The 22,158-nt window shown below is 44.6% G+C and overlaps 7 protein-coding genes across 8 annotated transcripts; 3 read left to right on the forward strand and 4 right to left on the reverse strand.

Annotated features, from left to right (window-relative positions):
* Positions 1-829: 829 nt before the first annotated feature.
* LOC110176893 (trypsin-1) lies at positions 830-2,323 on the reverse strand. Its single transcript, XM_020943378.2, has 2 exons — positions 1,974-2,323; positions 830-1,502 (listed from the first exon to the last, which is right to left on the reverse strand). The coding sequence occupies exons 1-2, from the start codon at positions 2,258-2,260 to the stop codon at positions 947-949; spliced, it is 843 nt and encodes a 280-aa protein (XP_020799037.2). The 5' UTR covers positions 2,261-2,323; the 3' UTR covers positions 830-946.
* Positions 2,324-2,525: 202 nt separating this feature from the next.
* LeuRS (Leucyl-tRNA synthetase) lies at positions 2,526-6,594 on the reverse strand. Its single transcript, XM_020943473.2, has 4 exons — positions 6,459-6,594; positions 4,885-6,292; positions 3,134-4,824; positions 2,526-3,078 (listed from the first exon to the last, which is right to left on the reverse strand). The coding sequence occupies exons 1-4, from the start codon at positions 6,459-6,461 to the stop codon at positions 2,638-2,640; spliced, it is 3,543 nt and encodes a 1,180-aa protein (XP_020799132.2). The 5' UTR covers positions 6,462-6,594; the 3' UTR covers positions 2,526-2,637.
* Positions 6,595-6,625: 31 nt separating this feature from the next.
* LOC110176862 (PAT complex subunit CCDC47) lies at positions 6,626-9,219 on the forward strand. The gene is made up of 4 exons (XM_020943336.2): positions 6,626-7,241; positions 7,821-8,369; positions 8,427-8,777; positions 8,841-9,219. Exons 1-4 carry the CDS (start codon positions 6,921-6,923, stop codon positions 9,078-9,080), a joined length of 1,461 nt encoding a protein of 486 aa, XP_020798995.2. The 5' UTR covers positions 6,626-6,920; the 3' UTR covers positions 9,081-9,219.
* A 159-nt stretch (positions 9,220-9,378) lies between these two features.
* LOC110177050 (uncharacterized) lies at positions 9,379-11,839 on the reverse strand. The gene is made up of 2 exons (XM_020943566.2): positions 10,450-11,839; positions 9,379-10,394 (listed from the first exon to the last, which is right to left on the reverse strand). The coding sequence occupies exons 1-2, from the start codon at positions 11,571-11,573 to the stop codon at positions 9,530-9,532; spliced, it is 1,989 nt and encodes a 662-aa protein (XP_020799225.1). The 5' UTR covers positions 11,574-11,839; the 3' UTR covers positions 9,379-9,529.
* Positions 11,840-12,293: 454 nt separating this feature from the next.
* Positions 12,294-14,615, forward strand: LOC110176880 (uncharacterized). 2 transcript variants are annotated; one of them, XM_020943358.2, is made up of 3 exons: positions 12,294-13,408; positions 13,473-13,808; positions 13,860-14,615. In XM_020943358.2, exons 1-3 carry the CDS (start codon positions 12,584-12,586, stop codon positions 14,442-14,444), a joined length of 1,746 nt encoding a protein of 581 aa, XP_020799017.2. In that variant the 5' UTR covers positions 12,294-12,583; the 3' UTR covers positions 14,445-14,615. The 2 variants fall into 2 exon arrangements, with proteins under 2 accessions (XP_020799017.2, XP_020799015.2); XM_020943356.2 differs by having other exon boundaries at positions 13,473-14,615.
* Positions 14,616-16,668: 2,053 nt separating this feature from the next.
* LOC110177032 (uncharacterized) lies at positions 16,669-19,142 on the forward strand. Its single transcript, XM_020943549.2, has one exon. It carries the CDS (start codon positions 16,819-16,821, stop codon positions 18,835-18,837), a length of 2,019 nt encoding a protein of 672 aa, XP_020799208.2. The 5' UTR covers positions 16,669-16,818; the 3' UTR covers positions 18,838-19,142.
* Spindly (spindle apparatus coiled-coil protein 1 spindly) lies at positions 19,138-22,089 on the reverse strand. Its single transcript, XM_020943550.2, has 6 exons — positions 21,425-22,089; positions 21,194-21,359; positions 20,922-21,137; positions 20,724-20,865; positions 20,498-20,596; positions 19,138-20,413 (listed from the first exon to the last, which is right to left on the reverse strand). Exons 1-6 carry the CDS (start codon positions 21,941-21,943, stop codon positions 19,243-19,245), a joined length of 2,313 nt encoding a protein of 770 aa, XP_020799209.1. The 5' UTR covers positions 21,944-22,089; the 3' UTR covers positions 19,138-19,242.
* Between the last annotated feature and the right edge of the window lie 69 nt (positions 22,090-22,158).

The following is a 22,158-nucleotide window of genomic DNA, read 5'->3' on the forward strand; positions in this document are numbered from 1 at the left end:
GATATTACAAGTATATAATTGTACTTATAAGTAACTTTCTCTTGCTTTTTGCAAACACTTAGTTATTTGAAGAATATGTTAGTTCATATCTTATATTTCACTTATTTGTTCAACATTTGAAAGAATTATAATCAAAAAAAAGAAAAGTGATAGTAACAGAATTCTACTACTGCTATTATTTAACCCACTTGAACTGATCAACAAAAGGTTTCCATGATTAGCAAACGTTAGTTGTGCGATCAAGGCTGTGCAAGTACAAAATCATCCAGATTGTGCAACATCTAATGTTAATTTTTTCACAGCTAATTTATCACTAAGTAAACACAAACAATAAAGAGGGGGGAATCTGGCCAGCAGGAAAGTAAGCTGATTGCATTTTAAATTGTTCATGCTGGCGTGGATACAAAATAACCCTGGCCCCGACGTATACGTAATGCAAATAATTGCGTATACGCCGCATGTAACACATGAACTCTCTCAGTCCGATAAGCCCACTACTCACAATGGGCCCAACTAAAACGGAAAACTATTGAGATGCAATCTCTGGAGGCAATGCCCAGTCAAGCAAGTCCTAGAACCCGTGCGACCGTGTCGCCATCCTTTTAACGTGGCCAACTAGGAGCTCAGTACGAACAACGCGACATGCGCCGGCCGAGTGTGCGAGAGGCAGGAAGTCGCGTGTCTGCCAAGTTGGCTGCGTGCTGGCAACGTGTGTGAATCTTTCTGGGAAAATAGCATTATGAAATTGTTTAGAGCGGAATTTCACAGGGAACCTAAGGCCTAAGTCATCGATTTATAATGGGTTCTAAGCAAAAGCTACAGGAAAATGTAATTTCTATTTAAATATCAAATTTATTTAAATCTTATAATAATTATTAAACAATTTCAAGTAAAGGTTCAAATTCATGCATTTCTTTAAGCACAAAAAATTCATTCAAAGAATTTCTCACACACCACTGTGCTCCTTGATCCAATCCCGGGCGAAACTCACCCGCGAGTATACACCCGGATATTCCGGCTTGGCACAGCCGTAACCCCAACTGACCACGCCCACAAGCTCACCGGATTCACTGACCATGGGTCCGCCCGAATCACCTTGACAGGCATCCTTGCCACCCTCCAGAAAGCCAGCACAAATCATACGCTCAGTAACACCTCCATACTGCTTGTACTTTTCACTGCACAATTCCTGATTAACCAAAGGCACTTCCACCTGTCGCAGCCATTCCCGGGACTCCAGAAGATTCTGCGTGTTGCCCCAACCACTTACAAAGCAAGTCTCTCCATCCATGAACTTCATTTGGGCTTCCGGGAGCTTTATGGCCTTCTTGGTCTCATCGAACTTGATAGGATGAGCCAGCTGAAGCAGAGAGAAATCGTAATCCACATTGGTGAAGTTGAACTGAGCATGCTGGACGATCTTCTGGACACGCAGCAATTGGCCGCTGCGAGCAAACTCCGAGGTACCCAAGCGGATCTTCAATCGGTCTGCGGTTTTGCCACTAAAAGGAAAGACATTAAATTAAAATTAATTAATTAATTGGAAATCGATCATAAAGCTTGAAAGCCTAAAATATTCGCATTCATCGATATATTTACGGACCAATTTTGTCAAAAAATCAAATCTTAAAAAACTCATAACTAAACCAAAAATGCATTAATTTCAATTCGGAAACCTCTCCTATCCTAGTTTTTATTAGGGCAATAAAACTGCGTACTGAATTTAAAATGTTAAAAAATCAAGATTTTTGTCGATTTTTTTTAAATTTATCTCATGCAAAAATGGGAAAAAAATAAAATAAAAAATTTTCAACCGAACATAGTTAAATAGATTCAGCTGTTGATGCTGATCAAGAATATATATGATTTATGGGGTCGGAAATGACTCCTTCACTTAGTAACAAGCCTTTGACTAAAATTGTGGTTCCCTGCAAGTGTATAATAATTAGTACTAAGTGTTTCCTTCAACTTACTAAGTACAATGAGCCGCTGTCAATATCCACTCCTCGGAAATTATGGAACCGCCACAAATGTGACTTGACGTCTGCAGAGAGACCTGATGTGGTGCATCGGTGATATTAATGCGATGTCCTCCAACAATGCGACCATCCAGGCGGGGTGAATATATCCACTTTTTCTCTACTTTATCCTTTAGATCCTTTAGGGAGCGCTGTCTCATTATTGGCTGAGGAATCAAACAAACACCGCCAAAAACGAAAAGGCTGCACTGCAGCAATAGAAAGAGTCGAAAGCCCAACATGGTGTATACTATGCTGCTTAAAACCAAGAAAGACACTTTTATAGGTTTTCTTTCTTGGATTAGTGATAGTCTCTCAGTGGGTTTTAAGTGGCTACCCGCTGAGAAGCAACACTGTGAAGCTTATCTGGTACTTGACACAGTAGTCTTTAAAAGAGTTCATTCCGTTTTAGCCTTGTCAATTGGGGTTAATCAGAAGGCTAAAATAAACAGTATTCATTTGTTTATGCTGGAATAGAACCTTCAAATTATAAGGAGAAAAGATATGTTTTGTTGTTTTCGTTGTTAAAAAATTTGATCTTCTTTATTTTAATAGCCAACGATTTTGTGTGTTTATTAGGTTTCAAGTTTACGTACGAACCCGGTGATGCTCTTTCTGATTAGTCCACAACATAGATAAGATTTCTGCCCACATCGGTTAGCTTACCGCCCTGCTCCAGGCTCACTTTCTTGCTGTCTACGTCCAGGATAAAGTTACCCTCGCCCAGTACACTCTTGCCCGTTTTGTAATCCTCGAAGTTGGGTATCTTCCGGGGACCCAAGAGAGGGTCATCATAACGCCAAATCTTCAGGTTAGCCGCCGCATCCGATTTTAGACCAATGATCTTGGACAGCTTTTCGCGCAGCGACTTGACCGTATCGCCCTCGGAGATGACAGTGTTGACTTGGAAAAGAGCGGAACGCTCGATAGGATTCGTGAGCTCTACACTGACATTGGGAGCCACGGTGAAGTTAATAAAAGGCGAGCCGGGGCGTACTTCCTCACGAGTTTTCTCTGGGGCCGACGGATCATCCGTGTACTTGATTTCGAGGACATCGAGCTAAAAACAAAGGTTATTTTGAATATATTGTGATATTAAATTAAATAAGACTTACATCAAGTGTGTTCTTGAGGTAATCCACATTACTAATGAGCACCTGACGCTCATCGAACTCCAAATTGACAGCCATTGCAGTCACACCCTTGCCGGACTCCACCTTTTCACGTATCATCTGGGCGAAGGGCATAACCCGCTTCATGAACTTCTTTAGCTCCGCTTTTTGTTGCAGCGTGGCAGCAATGACTTTGTTATCCGGCAGGGCTTGGGTTTTGTTAAACAACTCTCTCATGGTGTCCAAGACACAGCACTGCCACGGAGGATAGGTCTTGGCCACCCAAATGAGGCCACGATTTGGTTTTCCCGCCGCCTGATCCACAGCCTTGGTCTTGCCCTTCAGTTGTTGCAAGTTCTTCAAGTTCAAGCGGAAGGAGTGAGCGGCTTCCATAAGGTATTCAGAGCACATGATGTCCACCTCATTGATGTCACCCACCTCGGGCCAACGGGCGTGAACGATGGACTCTTTGTTGCCCAACAAACCCCAGACATGATCCGCCATATGCGGACAAATGGGTGAGACCAGCAATGCCTGACGACGGATGAATTCCAGCACCAGATCCTCGTGCATACCCTGAGAGCCGCACAGCTCCCGGTACTTATCCCTGGCCAATTGCAGCTCGTAAAATCCGCTTCTCAAGGCCTCCTTGAACAGCATCTTGCGGTAATTATCATCAGTTTGTTGGGTTTTCAAATTGATTTCACTGAGAAAGACTTTATCGTTGAAGGTCTTCTCCGCGCCCTTTCTCAGGCTACTCCTTGTCTCGAGCATCTCCTTGACCCACTCAATGAAGGTGTACAACCGCAGGATACCAGCATCCGCGGTGCTCTCCACGAAGTTAGCATCCTCCACACTGTCGCCGGCATCCGCTAGGCAGAGCCTCATACCATCCGCGGAGAACTTGTCCACAGCTTCGGTCAGCGTGAGGAAATTACCATCCGACTTGGACATCTTGGCGGAATTAAGCAACAAATGGCCATTCACTCGCATGCCCTTGGGCCACTTGGTCTCATCGTTTGGCCAAATGGCTGCGTGATTGTACAGGCAGAAGGTCAAGTGATTCTGTATGAGATCCTTGCCCGAAACACGGAGATCCATGGGATACCAGTACTCAAACTCGCGGCGCAACACTGCCAAATATTCCGCCTTGATGGCCGTCTTTTTGGGCAGGGGAGTTTCCTTAAAGAAGATATAATCCCAGATTTCTGACGTCATGTCCGAGGGTTTGATGCCAAATGGTCCTGGCTTCTCGCCGCGGAAGGTGCCGCCTTGCAGGAGATGCACCACCGTATAAAAGGCCATATAAATAGTGGAATCCGACAAAGATTCAATCAACCATTGCTCATCCCAGGGGAGTTTTGTGCCCAGACCGTAGGTTCGAGAGCAGGCATACTCGTGGAGCCAGTTCAGGATGGCCTCAAAGTTATTGCGCGCCTCCTCGTGGAAGGTTTCCATATCCTTGAGGATCTTGGTAGCCTGGGCTTGCCACACTGGCTCGCCGTAGTTAAGGTACCATTGGTTGCACAAGGCAACGACGCACTCATCAGCAGAACGCGACATGATGGTCTTCTCGGGTTCATAGTAGATGGCGGCCTCGTTGGCATCGACTAGTTTCTTTTGAAGATCCTTCTTCACATCTTGAATCTTGCGACCGGCGAAATCACCCACCAGCATGATGCCGTCATAGAAACCTTTAAAAGGAAAAATCATTTAGAAATTATCAAAAAACCTGTTCTGAACCGTCGACTTACTCTTTAAGTAGCACAACTCCTTAGCCTCCGCAAGCTTCTCCTTATCGTTCTGCGATTGTATTTTCAGTGTCTCATAGGCATGAACCGCACTCAGCTTGCCTAGCGTAGGCACATCGATAATGGGTATGGGCTCAAATGGCAGTACCATCTCATCCTTCAGTCCATACTTCTGGCGGAAGGCCTCCTTCTTCTGCAGATCCACCAGAGCAGCATAATCATCGGGCGAATCGGAGGGCACTGAAGTAACCACACCTGTGCCCTTATCTTCCTTGATGCTCAGCATTGGCAGCGTGTAAATGGTTTTGTGGGGCGTCAAAGGGGCAGATAGGGAAGTACCCAACAGATCCTGACCCGTAACTTCAGCCACCACTTGAATGTTTCCTTCTTCCGGGGTGAATCCCTGGTAAGACATGTTTCGAGCTGCGCGACGTGTGCTGATCCAAACTTCTTTGTTTTTGGTAGTTTGCCAGGCAATGTACTTGATGTCTGGGTGGAGCCAGCAGTTGGTCTGACCGTACATTGTCTCCGGACGCAGGGTGGCGGCCACCAAGTAAATAGGCTGTTTAATGGAGCTCAAAGCCTTGGGCTTCTCTAGAACCTTCATCTTAATAAGCGTGTACTCCTGAGGACCCACACCCTCGCCCGTGCTGCGATCATGGTCCATGCAGGGCTGTCCATCCTTTGGCGAATAAATGGTATACCTCTTGCCGTACATGATCTTGCCGCGCTCCTTTAGGTGATTGAACTGCCAGCGGACAAACGAATCAAAGTAGGGATTGGCATCCGTGGTGATGAAAGTACGCCGCCAATCGATGTGCACGCCAATCCGCTTAAGATCCTGCACCGCCAGCGGTGGGAAGTAGTTCAACCAATGCTCGGCATTGGCAAAATCCTTGATCTCCTCATCCTTGAGCCCCAAACTCTGCATGATCTGCCATTGGTATTTGGCTGTGCCTGTTTTGGCAACCGCTTTGCTCTTCTTACCCTTGGACTTGTCCTTTGGCACCTCTGACTTCGTTTCCACGGGAGCCGGAGCCTCATCTGCAATCTCTGGGAACTTTGGCGGATACCCGAACTGTTCCAGTTCGCGGGTTAGCTTGTCAGCGCAGGCTTTTATGGGCATTCCGGTGCAATGGAAGCCAAAGGGCCACAGGACCCGGCGTCCTTTCAAGCGATGATATCGCACCGAGTACTCCGCCTTTGACAGCGAGAAAGTGTGGCCCAAATGGAGCCTGCCATTCATATAGGGAAATGGAAAAGTGACGAAGAACTTCTCAGATTGGCGCTTCTTTGGAGCCGTTGGGGCATCCGACTCGTGAACACGCTCCTTCTCCCATCGCTCCTGCACCTCACGCTCGATCTTCTGGAGGTACTCCACCTTAAAGGTGCCCTTTCGCTCGGTTGTGGCCTGTTTTGTGTTCATAAAGTAAACAAATTAGCATATTTTGTGCATTGGAATTTTTAGAGCGTACTGGAAATGCAGAGGGAAGTTGCATCAGCTGCCGGTATGTGTTCGTGGCACTTTTGATGAGCCATCAATCTCGCCGGGAATTGTCCCGCCGACAAGTACTCACCATTGTTATAGCGTTGAGGGACCGTGCAATTGTTTAAAACAATTGTTTTATTCAGTTCGCAGCACTTAACAAAAAATAAATTTGCAGTGCAACGTGTTTACCTCTGCCAGTGTGGCCGTAACTAAAAAGATAATATGACCCAAGTTTATTCGATAGTTTGTTAGTTAAACTTTTTGTGTGAATGGTTATTATTTTAAATATTAATAAATTAATTATTTGATGTATTGATAAAATTGGATGTTTATTTAAGTTGATTGTATACTTTTCGCTTAATCAAAAGGAGTAGTACCTCATTTTCACTTTGATTTCTTTTGCTGGCCGTATGGTATTCGGGAGTAATAGAACTCGGCCACACTTTCTCTACTTTAACCTAGATTTTTTTCATTAATTAGAGTGACAAACCTTTAGGACAAAATTTAGTTAAATTGTAACTTAAGTTAAGCGCCCCGAGCACCGACCAAGATGCGACCAGTATACGCATTTCTGCTGCTGGCGCTTCTGTGCTTCGCCAGCACCAGATCCGAGAACGATTTCGAGGAAGATTCCAACGATGATTTTGCCGAGTTCGATGATGAATTCGATGGCAGCTTTTACACGGAGCAGCCGGTGTCCAAGAGTGCTGAAGCTTCTGCGGGCGGCGGAGTAGGAGCTGGCGCCAGCCACGAAGAGGCCCGGGAAAGGGGTCCACAGGAGCCACGTAAGCCAGCACAAAAGACAACGGCGGAAAGCGACGAAGAGGAGGATGGACTAGTGGAGGATGACGATGAGTTTGAGCACTTCCAGGTGAGCAGGGTTACATGGGTTACCTGAGGAGGGGTTATGGGGTGGAAAGCTAAGCAGGTGATAGTTATTTACAATGAGAATTGTACATTTAGAGAAAAAGCGCCTTATTGGTTACTGGTCTTATAGGATTATATTATTAGTTAATTAAAATTGATTAATCTTCATTAATTATGCATGAGAATGTGAAGAGAAGGTTGCAATACTTTCACCGTTCGAGGGAAAAACCAGCTAAGAGCTAATGTTTTAGATATTCTTTATAAACTAGATTTTTTTTTAGAACTTCAGGGTTTTTGTAGGTCTGTAAGAAAGATTATCATTATTATGTAACTAAGATAAGGATTGGAGTTAAAAAAAAGTGCGTAGACATTTGTCCCCAAGACTCAACAACTTTTTTTTTTTTTTTTAATTTTTAAATATATTAAAAGGAATCTATTTTGTAATAGTTCTTTGAACAAAAAGTATTTTTCTAAGGTCCAAGGTTTTTTGTTAAACAACTATAGATCAAAGCTTAATTACAATAAATTTAAGAGGAAAAATAGAGTTGAAAAGTACTTATTTTTAATAATATACTGCTTTCAGGACGAGGAAGAGTTTGAGGGCTATGATGGCGGCGACGCCAAGGATCCCCCCATAGATCAGAAAGCTGAACCGAAACTCAACATCCCCAACATCCCCCTGCATTTCCGCACCCACTGGGACTCCTATTGGATGGAAATGCTAATGGTGGCTGGGCTCTTGGCCTACTTTGCCAACTTCTTTGCGGGAAAAACCAAGAACGCTCGCTTGGCTCAGCTTTGGTTCAGTACCCATAGAGCTCTCCTTGACGAGAACTTTGCATTGGTCGGCGATGATGGCAAGCCCGAGAATGAGAATCCTGGTTTGATCAAGGAGAGTGAGAGTCTCTATACGCTGTGGTGCTCCGGCAGGACCTGCTGCGAGGGCATGCTGGTCGAATTGAAGATGATCAAGCGACAGGATCTGGTGTCCTTGGTGGCGGGACTGATGCGACCGCAATTGGATCAGGCTCATATCAAAATTGAACTAACGCGTGGCGTAATGGATGCATTCGTATTTGCTGTGGGAAGCAAGAAGACCATTACCAAGGTGTTTAAGGAGTATACAGACTTGGTAAATATGTTCTTATTTACTTATTTCTATCAAATACATAATAACTTTCCCCTTTAGAGCAAATTCTGTAGTCTAGTCGGAAAGCCCGAGGATCGTTACAATGTCCCCAGTGGCTTTGGCGTCCTTTCCGAGGTCCCCGAGGCCACCTCGGCCATTTTAGAATCACGTGTTATCACTGCACTTAACAAGTACCAAAGCTATATCGATTACCTGCACATCTCGGACCAATTCAGTGGACCCATCCAGCAGGAGGAGAGCTCGAGCACGCTCAAACAGCCGGAGACCAAGGCGGTGCTCCTGGCCGGCTTCAATCTGCCCAAACATGCCGAAATGGAGACCATTAAACCGTTGTTATTGTTGATCTTTTATTTGATGGAACGTCTGAAGACTTATCGCATGTCCAAGGAGGTAATTTCATAATTATTTTCTTTATTAAACTTAAAAATCTTACTAATCAAAAATACATTTCAGGGCAAAGCCAAATCCGATAAAAACCGTGCTCGCGTCGAGGAGGAGTTCTTGAAGAGCACCCATGCCGCCCGTGCGGAGGCTGCTGCCCAGCGTCGCGAGGATAAGCGCAAGCAGGAGAAGGAGCGTATCCTAGCCGATGAGGATCCGGAAAAGCAGCGTCGCTGGGAGCTCAAAGAGCAGAAGCGTCAGGCCAAAAAGAATGCGCCCAAAATGAAGAGACTGGCTGTCAAATCGCTGTAGATATCTATTTATAGTGTGCCATGCGCCGCCAATATGCGCTCCTCCTTAACAAAACGACCATTTGTAGTTTGTTCCTCTCAAATTTGCCAGAAAAATAAAGCAATATCTATATTGTTTCCTATGGAGCGCCAAAAACAAAGAATTTGATTGTAAGTATTGTATTAATGTGATAAGGAAATAAGTTCGATAAGTGGTTGCCTTTGTTCGAAAGTATTTCTGGCTCAATTTGGAATGGTAGCTCTCGCACAATCAGAGTAACAATATAAATTGAACAAAGCTAATGGTAGATCACTCGCGATTCCCATTTATGTATATATTTTTATTAGCTCGTAACTGAGATTTGGGTGGACAAACAAATTTTGTATAATAATAACTTTAGTTGGTGGGGCATTGTTAGAATAAGGCTTAAAACACAAGAATCTAACATCATCTCACACAGGCGTCCCCACCTAGCACTTGACGGGGAAACAGTTCTCGTTCGACACATATGCGATGTGATTGCGCAAGGTCTTAATCTGCTTCTGGGCCGCATCGAAGCTGTAGGACAAGGTGTTCAATTGTCCCTGCATTTCCCGGATCACAGACTCTCGATCGTTCACAGAGAGGGATGCTGTGGCTCGGCATTGGGCCAACTCCTTTTCCAAGCGATTGATCTGCTGCTGCTGCTGGGACTTGATCAGCTCGGCTCGTTCCTTGGTGCCAGCAATAATCTTTGCAGACTCTGTACGCATTGTGTCCAAGTCATCCTGGGTGGACTTCAGTTGCTCGCAGAAGAGATCGCGCTGTCGAAGGAGCTCCTCTAGTTCGTTGCGGGCCTGACTGAGCTCCATTTGACACTGGGCCAACTGGGGCCTCACATCGACGCTAGTGGGCTGCTCCAGCTGGGTCTTGCAGGACTTCAGTTCCTTGCAGACCACTACCAGCTTGCCCTGCATTTCATCCTTTTCCTTGCAGACCTGTGCGAGCTTCAGCTGTTCGTTTTCGAGAAGTTTGGGGAAGTGGAGGAGCTCATTGAGCTTCTCTTGGAACTTGGCACGAATCTCCTTGACCTCAGTGTTGATCTGCTGTTCGATGCGCTTGTTGTTCATATTCAGTTTCTCCAGAGAGACGCACTGCTCCTCGACCTTTTGCTGGGCCAGTAGGTACTTGTTCCGGTAATCCTCCAACTGCTGCGATTGCTCCTTCATGATGCACTTAAATTCCAGCTGCTCCTCCTTCAGTTCGTTGACACGAGCTCGGAGCAGATTAAGTTCCGCGGCGTCAGCATCGGCATCGGCACCTTTGGCGGGGCTGGGACCACAGATGCCCTTCATCCTGAAGGAAATAACTCTTAACTCTTATCTTTCACCAATAAGCCAACGATACCTACCTCTTTTGGAGCTCCTTCATCTGGCAGTCCTTGCGCTGGAACTCGGTCAGCAGCCTGGTGTAGTTTTCCTTCATCTTCTCGTACTTGTCAGCCTTGGTGTTACGCTTGCCCCCGCATATGACTAAAGGATCGGGATCCTCGGGACACGGTGTTCGCGGGGCAGCCTTCGCGCAGTTATCCTCCTGCTCATCTTCGTCGTCGTCAGGGTCCATGCAGGATTCCGCCTGTCCTTCGCGATTGCCCACCTCCTGAAGCAGCTTCTTCACCGAGTTCTGCATGCTCTGGATACGACGTTTTAGCTTCTCCATGGAGTCGCTTTTGCCAGAAGGCGGGCAAGGAGGAGACTGAGTGGGCCGGGACTTGCGACGCGCTTGAGGACACGGCGGACAGGGAGGAAAACCACCGCTGCTGCTGCTACTGCTCTCCGGGCAGGGCTTGGGTGGAGAAGACCGAGGACTGCAGACAGGCTGCGGCTTTTTGCAGCTCATGATGGCGGCCGCAATCTCCTCGATCATCTTCTTGTCCTCCGGACAGGCGCCCTTCATCTTCTGCATGGCCTTCTGCAGGCAACACACCAGTTTGTCATCCTGTCCAGCATTGTCCCGCTGACCTCCGCCTCCAGAGCTGGAGCTGTTCTCCTCGTTGCATGGGTCACCACTGCCACTGGCATCCGGGGCACCGACCCCAATGCCGCACATGTACGGCGAGAGCTTGTCCTCGTCCACGGTGGTAGTCATGGGCAGCTCCCTGTAGTGACGATGTGAGCCAAAGTTCTGCAGCTCGATGGCTCGGTTCATCATGACGTGAAGCTTGATGTTCTCCTGCTCCATGCATATCCTCAGGCGCTTGATCTCGCGCAGCTCGTTCCGCGTCTTGCAGGGCTTGGCGCACATGTCCATAATGTTGCTCTTTATGTCCTGGATTATCTTATTCTGGCAGTCGATCTCTTTGATCAGCGCCAGGTACTCCATGTACATGCGCTTTTGCTCGGGATCATCGGAGGATTCGCCCAGCATGGAGAACAAGTCCTTCTCCTGTGCCTCCTCTATCATCTCGTGCTCACCCATGAAGTTCCGTTCCTCATCCTCATACTCGCCCTCATCCGTGTATTCCGTATCCGCCATCGCGATTTATTCGATTTGTTTCAGTTACCAAAACGCGAATAGAAGTTATTCTCTATATCTTACTTTTTGAAGAAACAATTTTCTTTTATTTTGACTAACGATTTTGTATTTTTTTTTTAAATTTATTTTTGCTTCTATTCTGATAAAAAAAAAAGTTCCGAAAATAAGTAGATCTTTGTTACGAATAAAATGAAACTGAATGAAGCCGAGGAGCTGAAATGTTCTCTAGCCTGACGCCCGTTGAGAGCGATTTCACATTGCTTACTGGGATTCTGGGGGGATTTGTAAAAATGTAAGACCCCAGGGCACTATGTTTGGGGGTAAACCTTATCAATGTGAGAGGTACCTCGGCTGGTTTTTAGATATTTCTTAAGCCCAATACCCAAGGGCAGAAGGAAACCGATTCGACCCCATCAATTTACACTGAAAAAAGTAACATAAGGAACAAAGTTTTTGCTAATTAATTTGATACTTTTCAATATTAAATTTATTTTTAATAAATTAAAATAAAATAATACATTATAGTGTTTCAATTCTCATCATCAGGCCCTTCGATTTAGGCCTCTTTATTTGAATACAATTCTTTTAATTTTAATTGCAATCTTTTTGTTAATATAATTATCCTTCAGCAGGCAATTATTTATAGGGTCTGTTGCACTCTTACCCCAAGAAATCGGGACTTTAACACACAATCCGTATTTAGAATTTTTAATTCACTGTTTCGCCCTTCCTCCCAGTAGGCGTTAGACCAAGATTCTAAACTAATTATTTTCGTATTCGTAGAAATATTAATTCTTTTTTTTGGCTAACAAATGGTTCACGTCATAAATAAATTCTCTGTTGGTCACAAAACATCGCAAAAAATTCACCAAGTGCAATATATAAACACAATAAGCCAAATTTTTGTATAGGCCAAGGTCGCCAATAGCCACTAGACAACGCACACTGGGGTTTTGACCGAGGAAGCAGCCGAGTCGGGCTTGCCAATTTTGAAAGAAGACCCTACGAAAATGGTCATGGAAAAGGATCAACTTGACCAGAAGTCCAGCTATGACAGTCTCGCCCGGAGGAGCTCGAGCATCCAAGATGTTATAAGTCCCACCAACAGCGACATGACCTTCATGGAGCACAGCACACCCAGTGTCCTGCAAGTGCCACCAAAGACTGGCAAGAAGGAGCGGGAGCGGGAGCGGGATCGGGATCGGAATCGGAATCGGGATCTAGATCTGAGCGATGGAGAATCATACCAGGAAGAGGCCAGCTCTGAAGCCATTGGCAGCAAGCTCAAAGAGGAGCTGTCCAAGTACAAGCAGGAGCTCAAGGAGTACAACGATACCACCAAGGAGCTGGAGGAGAAGTACATGAAGATCAACTACGAGCTGAACGAGATGCAACAGAAGCACGATAAGTTTGTGGAGGGCAGGAGAAAGCATCCCACTACCGAGGTGGAGATGGAGAGCGAATTAGATCCCGAGGATCCCTTCTACAACTCGGCCAGCAGTGCAACTTCTCAGATGACAATCCGACGTAAGAGTCCCGAGGTGATGCAGAGCAACACCAGCTTTATGACCGTTCTATCGGCACAGAGCTCCTACGATCAACTCGCCCGGAAAAAGAAGTACTCGTCGTCGAGCAGAAGCTCTCAGCCCCAGTCCCAGCAGGATCGCCGTGCGCCGAAGACTAGCAAAGTCTATGATAGTCGGATTGTGGAAACTCTGGCCAATCGGCAGGTGAAGCGGCGAAAGAGATCCCTGGAGCAGCAGAAGGAGGATATGGAGCCCTCCGGCTTCAAGGAAATGTATCATGTGCTCAATGATGTGATCAATATGCCACAGGTAAGAGGCCTTACTTGGAATATTTTATGTATATATAAATATTGTTAATTCCGTCTTCCTGCAGGATCGCAAATACACCCACGAAAGGGATCGAGATGCCGGCAATCTGGGCCAACTCCTGACCACCATCCAAAGCCTGAAGAGCGAGCAGGTGCAGTTCCGTTCGCTCATCCAGCAGCAGCACGAGAGGATCGCAGACTACCACACGCGCTGTGTAAAGGCCCAGGAGATCATGAACACCCAAAAGCACGAGATCGACAAGCTCAACGCGAACAACAAGCAGCTGGAGTCAAGCATCTACCACGACATCGACAGTCTCCGGTGCAAGATCGACACCAAGCTGAAGAGCGTTTCCCATTTGCCCAAGATGATGCGGGAGGAGCACACCAAGTACGAGAAGGTAATGCGAGAGAACTGTCTACTGGCGGATAAGCTACATGTCCTCCAACAGGAGGCCATGCAACTGAAGGTCAAGATCGATGAGCTCGGGCGCCGCAAGCAGGCCGCCGTGAACAGGCTAAAGGCAGCCGAAAGGGATCTCAAGATCTTCAAGAACTACAATTCATCTTTAAAGTCTGAAAAGACTCGATTATCACGGGAATTGTCTAGCATGAAGGATCAGCTGGAGCAGCTCCAGGTGAGCAGCAAGCGGCAGCTCTCCCGGCACCGGGAGCAGAGCGAAAAGCAGCGGAGGGATCTGCAAAAGAGGATCTACGACCTGGAGCTGAAGCTTGGCAGAAGTCAGAACTCCACGTCGAGTCTGATCCAGGAGCGGGACAGTCTGATAGCCGAGCTCCAGACGCAACTCCACACGCTGGTCCACAACTTCGAGGTGTCACAGAAGCACATCAGGGTCCTGCGACGACACATTTATTCCATGACGAATCCAAACGGTGGCGTCGGCATCAATTCCAGCGGTGCCGCCGGCATTGGGAACGGCTCCCAGCGACCTAGTTTGATGCGGTTAAATCAGGCATGCAGTAACACAATGACCGGACGACTCGGTAACCCTCGAATGCTGAAGGAAAAGATATAGGTTTTGCGCCTGCATTAGTTCCCTCAGTGTGGACTCCGGACAACTTTATGATATGGTTTGTCAGCATTGGAACCATTTCATCAGGTTGCCTGGACTCTCTTTTTCTAAGGTGTTACCGAGACAAAGATTCTTTCACTTTCTGATGATCCTATAAATATTTTTTAATTTTTTACAATATGTTTTTCATTGGGAGAGGGCTTGATTGTCTCAATTATTGTGTGAATAAATATAAAATAATAATAATAAAATAAAATTTTAAATGTCTGCCATTAGGGTCAGTATTAACTGGTGAAACCCTTTTTGCATAAGTTTTCATACACCTTGCCATATATGAACATATTTTATAACCAATATATTGCCTGTGAAATATTAACATGTTTTAATTTCATTTTTGGTCGAATTGTACCTGCTCCCAATGATGATCTCATTCCCAGCCTCTTAAGTACCTGACCAATAATTGGCGTTCCAAAAAGTGCAATGTAAACAAAGTTTTCCAAAGAAATCTTTACAGCCAGCTGATTCATGCAGTATATCCCCTCGATCGCATTTACATACATATGTATATATAAATATATAAACAATTTCCACAGCCACTTTGGTGGAGCATGGATTTTCTGTGCGAAAAGTGTTTGGAATTGGAATGAGTTCTTGTGGAGCAGAAGGTTAAGGGGGGAAGAAATCTCAGGCCGATGACAGCTGAGAAAATGAAATAAAGAATTGAAGCAAATAGGAAGCATTTATTTGGAGGAGAAAGAGTGAGAGAGACCACTGAGAACGCCAGGCGGTCTAAATATATAACAAAGATTCTCTCAGAAATTATTTTTAATATAAAAACAACTAGAAAAGCTAAGGTTTTAAAGTTTTTGAGACTACAAAGATACCACTTGCTGAATATTATTATTATATTATATCACCCCATTACTAAATTTTAATTTAAAGTAATAAAGTAATTTAAATTTAGGATATCCACAAACTCGTACTTAAAGTTAAGAGCCTAACTTAATCATAAACTATTAACAAATATACATTTGCAGAGTATTATAATTTTAGCCCGAAGCTAAAAACAGAGCGAATGAATCATTTCCGACCCTACAAATCATATATATTCTTGATCAGCATCAAAATCCGAATCGATTGAGCTATGTCTGGCAAAAAACTATTTTTTTCAAAATTTTAAAAATTTTATATCGTTAAAATTGTCAAAAATTGACCAAAAAATTGATGTCTTTAAATTCTTAAATTTGATTTCTTAAAACAGATTTGTTAATCTAATAAAAACTAACTCAGGACAGCTTCCCAAAGTGAAATTAATACTGTTTTGGCTTAGTTATGAGTTATTTAAACTTTGATTTCTAGTACAAATTGTAATATAAATTTATAGATAAATATCGATCAATGAATGGTATTATAGTTTCAGTTAGAAGCTTAAAACACAGTGAAGGAATCATTTCCGACGCCATAAATCATATATATTCTTATTAATCAGCATCAAAAGCCGAATCGATTACGCTATGCCTTGCAAAATTTTTTTTTTTCAAAATTTTGAAAATTTTATAAGGGTTTAAAATTTTTAAATTTAAAATTTAAATGGAGTAGGCAGAATTTTAACCCAATAAAAACTAGCACAGGAATGGTTTCCGAATTAAAATTAATGCATTTTTGGCTTAGTTATTGTATTTTTAAGATTCACTTTTCTCAACTAATATCGTATAAAATTTTAGTTAAATATTTAAATTTGAAGGAATTCTATTTGAGTCCAGAAGCTTAAAACACAGTGAAGGAATCATTTCTGACCCCATAAATGATATATATTCTTGATCAGCATCAAAAGCCGAGAATTTTTTTTTTTTCAAAATTTGAAAATATTATAATAGGTTACATCTTTAAAATTGCTAAAAATTGACAAAAAAAATGAAAAATTATTTCATTTTAAACCGAGCATGCATATTTATTAGCCTAATAAAAAACGTTTTCAGAATAACAATTAATGCTTTTTGGGCTTAGTTATGATATTTAAAAAACTTTGATTTACAAAAAAAATCGGTTTCACATTCAAACTTATTTCTATTCATATAAATTTTCCAAAATTCAAACCTCTACTAGCCCATCATACCCTTCCCTTCATCTTGAACAAGGGGCATCTATATTATCCGAGACGAAGGCATAGCCAGCGGGGCGCAGCATATTGAAATGAAAGCCAAAGGTGCGCTCCGCCGATGGTTTTCCACTTTTCAGCGTTCGGTGTTCGGTGTTCAGTGCTCAGATTTTTCCAATGTGAGGGTCGCCTCTCAGTTTGATTTTCGCACGCGACGCGAGCAAGCGGATGAAAGCGGCTCTCCTATAGATTAGTGGAAATTCGCGGTGACACGCTCCAATGACCCGTTCGCCGCAGATGACGCAGTGCGTCTTCCTCGTTCTCGTTTTGCCACTGATTTTGTCACACGTGCTGGGGGCTGACGCTGACGATGATGACTTAGTGTCTTCCGGCAATGTGACAACTACATCATCATCTGCTCTAGTTACTCCTTTTTGCGTCATCCGGGCGACGCTCTATGTTTCGCCTTCTCTTTCCCGGAGTAGTGGGGACTTCGGCCTTCCACTGGACATAGATTGCAGTGGAAACTTTAGCGAGGAGCTGAGCCCATTTGATTTGGGTGCTCAGAGAGTAGCAGGAAAGCGGCATGTACTCCTCGATGGATCGCAAACACCGCCTCTGGGTATAGCCAGTTATGGACTGGAGTATCTGGATAACTGCGTAGACCTGGAGAGCCTTGAGATCCAAAGATTTGTGGGTGATGAAACACTGAAACTAAGCTGTGGGGGAGCTCAGCTGCCTAATCTCACAGCGGTTACCTTTAAGAATAATGAATTAGGAGCGTTAAGAGCTGAGACCTTTCAGGATTTGCCTCAACTGAAACGACTTGAACTACAGGACAACTCTTTGAAATACTTGGAGATCCTGACAGGAGGCGATGCTCTACAGGAGCTTATCATTCAAGATGAAAGGGATTTAGTGCTTAAAGATAATGACTTCATCCGGCAGCAGTCCGAGTTGGAAAAATTGCACTTAAAGAACATGAAAAATATAGAAGATCAATTCTTTAACTTTCTGCCCGAAAATCTAACCGAGCTCCTAATAGAAGACTCCCCTATCCAACCAGGAGACTTGCTGCTAAGCCAGGGTATATCCCACCTCATCAATGTCAGCATCACCAACTGCCAGCTGAGGAGTTTCTTCCTGGAACCCCCACGAAATCTAGAGATTACTCACCTTAACCTGAGCAACAATGCCTTGAGGTTCTTGAGATTAACCTATCTGAATGGCCCAAGCACTCTGATTAGTTTGGATTTGAGCAAGAATCAGTTAAAGCACCTGGACATAGAGTGGTTCTCAAGGATGACCAGTCTTGAGAAGATTTTCCTGCAAGAGAATCAGTTTCAGTCCCTATCGCTGCTTCACTTACTTACCAGGATTGCACCTGCGACTCTCTGCCACCTGGACTTAAGGTCCAACGAACTGATGAGTCTCAGGGATGGAGAGAGAACCATTGCTGCGTATTGGAAGCCACAACTGCGACTTCTGATCGATGGAAACCCTTGGAGCTGTCAGTGGTTATTGAATTTTTCGCACACTCAACCGCAGCTCTTCCGGCTTTTTCAATATTCCAAATACATTTCCCACATCAATGTGAATGGCCTGAGTTGCCGGCCACAGGAAGCGCCCACGCAGCAGCCTGCCAAGCTGCAGAGGATCATGCAGGTGAGGATCAATGGATCGGAGGCGTCCGGAGCTCCAGTTCCTGTGATACATCCGCCCGGGAATGTGTCAAGCTTTACGGTGCTGTATGGCAATCCCGTGGAACTGCATCGAAGCCAGCGACAGGGAGCCTTGATAATCGTCTTCATGCTGCCATTGGGCATAGCCTTGCTCTTCCTTCTCCTGTACCTGTACCTCCACTGCGAGCGGCTTTTCCACCTTTCCTACTATGCCTCGGGCTTGCCCTGCTTCGCTGGTGGGGAAAAGACCACCTCCCGGTTTGTGGACCATGTAGATATTGTTAGGTATCCCATAGGCAATGGCTCCTCTCCAGTGGACCTCGAAGCGGATCCTCTGCCCGATGGCTATGAGACGCCTGTGAGCGGGGCTGCCTCCATCTGCAATTGCGCGGGTAATCATAGGGAGTCCGCCTGTTCCAGGACCCACCATGTCACCTACGAATCCCTGCCAGCAGAGCTGCCTTATCAACTCTATGCGGAGATCAAGGAGGATCAAGCGGAGGAGGAAACCGACGAGATGCTGGCAGCCAGGCCAACAGCTCCCATATACGATCATTTGTCCTTTGTCGAGGAAGTGCTGCCGAAGCAAGAGCAGGAGACAAGGGAGATTTCTTAGGTCTTTGTTATAAAATATACACTGTGCCATATTTAACACTCTTAAAATAAACTGTGAAGTTAGAAATTAAAGTTATGTTATAGAAAGTTGCAAATCGTAGTATTTTGAACGAGAAATATTTGTTATCGGAAAAAACTCTTTTAAAAAAAGTTCAAAGTGGAAAAGAAAAGCCTAAGATCGAAGAAACGCGAGATTAAGACAAATGCCAAAGCCACAAAGATATAGAAAAGGTAGTGGAAAAACCTTGTAGTGTCTTAATCAACAACCGACAACCCTTTAAAAAATAAAACAAATCGAAAATCAAATTATTGATATTATATTATCTATATTTGAATCCTTTTACACTCACATTTAGTAGTCTAAAATTAATTGATTAGTGGTCCAAAATTTCAGAAGTTCTCGTGATCATTTCATTGTTGGTTTCCGCGAGGACACAACAATGCGACGTACGACTGGTCTTCGAATTGTGGGCTTAATATCCTTGACATCCTCCGATTCCGAAGGCTTCTCATTCTCCTTGGCAGCATGCTCAACTGGACTCAAATTGTGAATGGTGGGATCATTCTCGCTGAATTTGACCACCTTGTGGGAGTCCTCAGCAAAAATATCCCTTTTCTTGGCCAAAATGGAGCGTACATTATCATTTGTGGAATCTTTGATAACAGGAATTCGTACTGGTGTACCCTTACGCTGAGGTTTATGAGGCGCGGAGCTATCAATGATTTCTATGCACCCTATGTCTGTCTTTGAGGGTGTGCCGGCACTTGATGGTTCCTCTTCATCATCGCTTTCCGTATTACTATTTGCAAAATGTAATTTTTTTACAGGAGTTCCCTTGCGTTGAGGCTTAGCAGGCTGTTCTATTTGGCCGAGCAATTCATTGTTAGACTTGACTTTCAGGGCGCCCAAGCAGTTTTTAACTGGTGTGCCTTTCTTTAAGGGTTTGGGAAGGGTTTCCGTAGCCATTTCCATTTCTAACTCATTCTGGTTTAGATCTTTTAGAGGCTGAGGTGATTCCTCTTCCTCTTTGATTTTTAAAGAGTTTAGAAGACCCCTGACAGGTGTGCCTTTCATTTGCGGTTTGGGTATTGGTACCTGAGTTATCTCTTCCTTAACCAATAGTGCTTCGTTGTTGGTATTATCCTGGTGTGCCTCTTGTTTAATTGTTAGGGTTTCTTCTTTTGGTATATTTTCCTGTTCTTTTTCTTCCATTGCTGAAACTTCTTCCCTTTTAATTTTGAAACCCATTTTGGTCTTAACAGCATTAAGTTTTTCCAAGGGATTGAAGCCTGGCTCCATTTTAATTTCCTTAGGGCTTCCTTTAACCAAAAATGGCTCCTCTTCTGGACCCATTTTCATTGGTGTATCGAGTATTATTATTTCGTTTTGTGCAGGCATTTCAAGGGGAGTAGCAGGAGCCAAGGGAGTTGCAATTCGAGGCAGCGCAGCCTTAAGTTCCTCCTCCTGTATATTAAACTCCATGGCCTGCATGGGCTTAAAGCCAATCTTGTGCTCCGTCAGCAAATTCTCGCGATCTATGAGCACGCAGCGGGATTTCAGGGACTCAAAGCGCCAACTGTTAAGGAGGAGTGCAAGATATAAGTATTATACAAAAGAATATTAAAAGATCTTAAACAATTATCATAAAGATTCCTATTACCGTGCCATTTCCTGCTGCACTGACCGCATCTGATCTTCCAGTCCGGCCTTTTGGATACGCAAACTGTGAACCTGCGTCTTCAGCTCATGTGTTTCGCGTCTAAATTTTTTGGAAGGAGATGGATGAGGAGGATGAGGGAGGAGTTACCTTTTAACTGGTCAGCAACAACAGGCCATAGCTGGCGAGCCGGGCCAGGGCGCTGTCGATGCATTTTGGCAACTCATACTTGCAGAAATCCAACATCGAATCCAGCCAGTTGACCGCCTTTTCTTTGGCCATATCACGCAGACGCTCCTGAGAGAGATTTAGCTGCTTTTCCAGACTATCGTTGGCGGCCATTAAATAACGAATGCGTTCGTTCAACTTGCCTGATAAGGTAAGAAGCGTTAAAATCATATAGTAGGAAATAAGTAATCCTAATTACTTCTATATGTCTTGTCTGCACTGCAAAAAATCGTGCTGCATGCCTGGAGCTCTGTATGCATGGCCACATTCTCTCGCTTCAAGCGTCTTATCTCAAACTGGCTATCCGCGTAGGTCTTCTTCATGTCCAAATAGCTCTTTTTCTGGGCAGCCAGCAGCTGCTTCATGGCCTGTCTTTGGTCATCCACCTCGGCGAACAGAGAATTGCCCTTGCGATCTAGAAATATGAGAGTTAAATAAACGTTTTCAAATGTATAAGCTTCCTGTACATACCATTATTCTCAGGAGCCGTGGTAAGCAAGGCTATCTTGGCATTGGCATCCACCAGCTGCTCCTGACAGCTTTCTAGCAGCTGGAGCTTCTCCTCCAACTCATCGCGCTTGCAGGTGAGATTCTGTTCCAGGCAACTCACGCGATCTGCCAGGCATTCAAGAGTTTTCTGATGGGAAATTTAAACAATATTAATCAATTTTAATATATAAGTAAAGGAAAAACCATAATTACATCCTTTTCGGCCACCGAAAGCGTTATTTTTACACTGTTCTCCTCGTAATCCGCCAATTTCTGCATCAGATCGCAGTTCTCCAGCTCCAAGGCATTCAGACGCGCCGCACACTCCTCATGAAGATCCCGGGAACCCAAGCTGGCTCGCTCCGACAGCTCCCTTTCCTTAGCCTCCAGTTGCTTTTTCAAATCCTTTGCCTCCTCCGCCTTCTGGTCGTAGTCCTGCTGCAGAGACTCCTGCTCTTCTTGGAGATTACGATACTTGCGCCGCAAATCCTCAAGCTCCAGCGAATCTCCGCTAGAGTTGGACTGCTGCGGCTGAGAGCTAAGTTGTTCCAATTCCTGTGTCAGATAAGCTTCCGCAGCCAGAGCTGTGTCCAGATTGCGCTTGAGCTCATAGATCCTTTGGGCATCCTGGTCGCTTTGCGACTTCAGCTGCTGATGGCGGTGGTGGAGCAGCTTGTATTCTTCCACAATATCGTCCACAGTGAGGGCGTTCAGGTCCAGGTTGTTGTACATATTGCACGCGTGTGGGTTTAGCCCAAAAACGTAGAATTGTCTCGCTACAAATTGTTTATTATTTATATTTTCAAAAGTGACGCTAGAGCTGGAAAGAAATCGACAACTCGATCTACATGTTATCGATACACGATATATTTTTACTGTACTCGCATTGACAATGCATTAGTCGCAATAAACGATAGATCTACATAAAATATACCAGATACCGATAA

Source organism: Drosophila serrata, unplaced genomic scaffold, assembly GCF_035046125.1.
Source record: "Drosophila serrata isolate PLE 108 unplaced genomic scaffold, ASM3504612v1 contig_240, whole genome shotgun sequence".
Taxonomy (NCBI): domain Eukaryota; kingdom Metazoa; phylum Arthropoda; class Insecta; order Diptera; family Drosophilidae; genus Drosophila; species Drosophila serrata.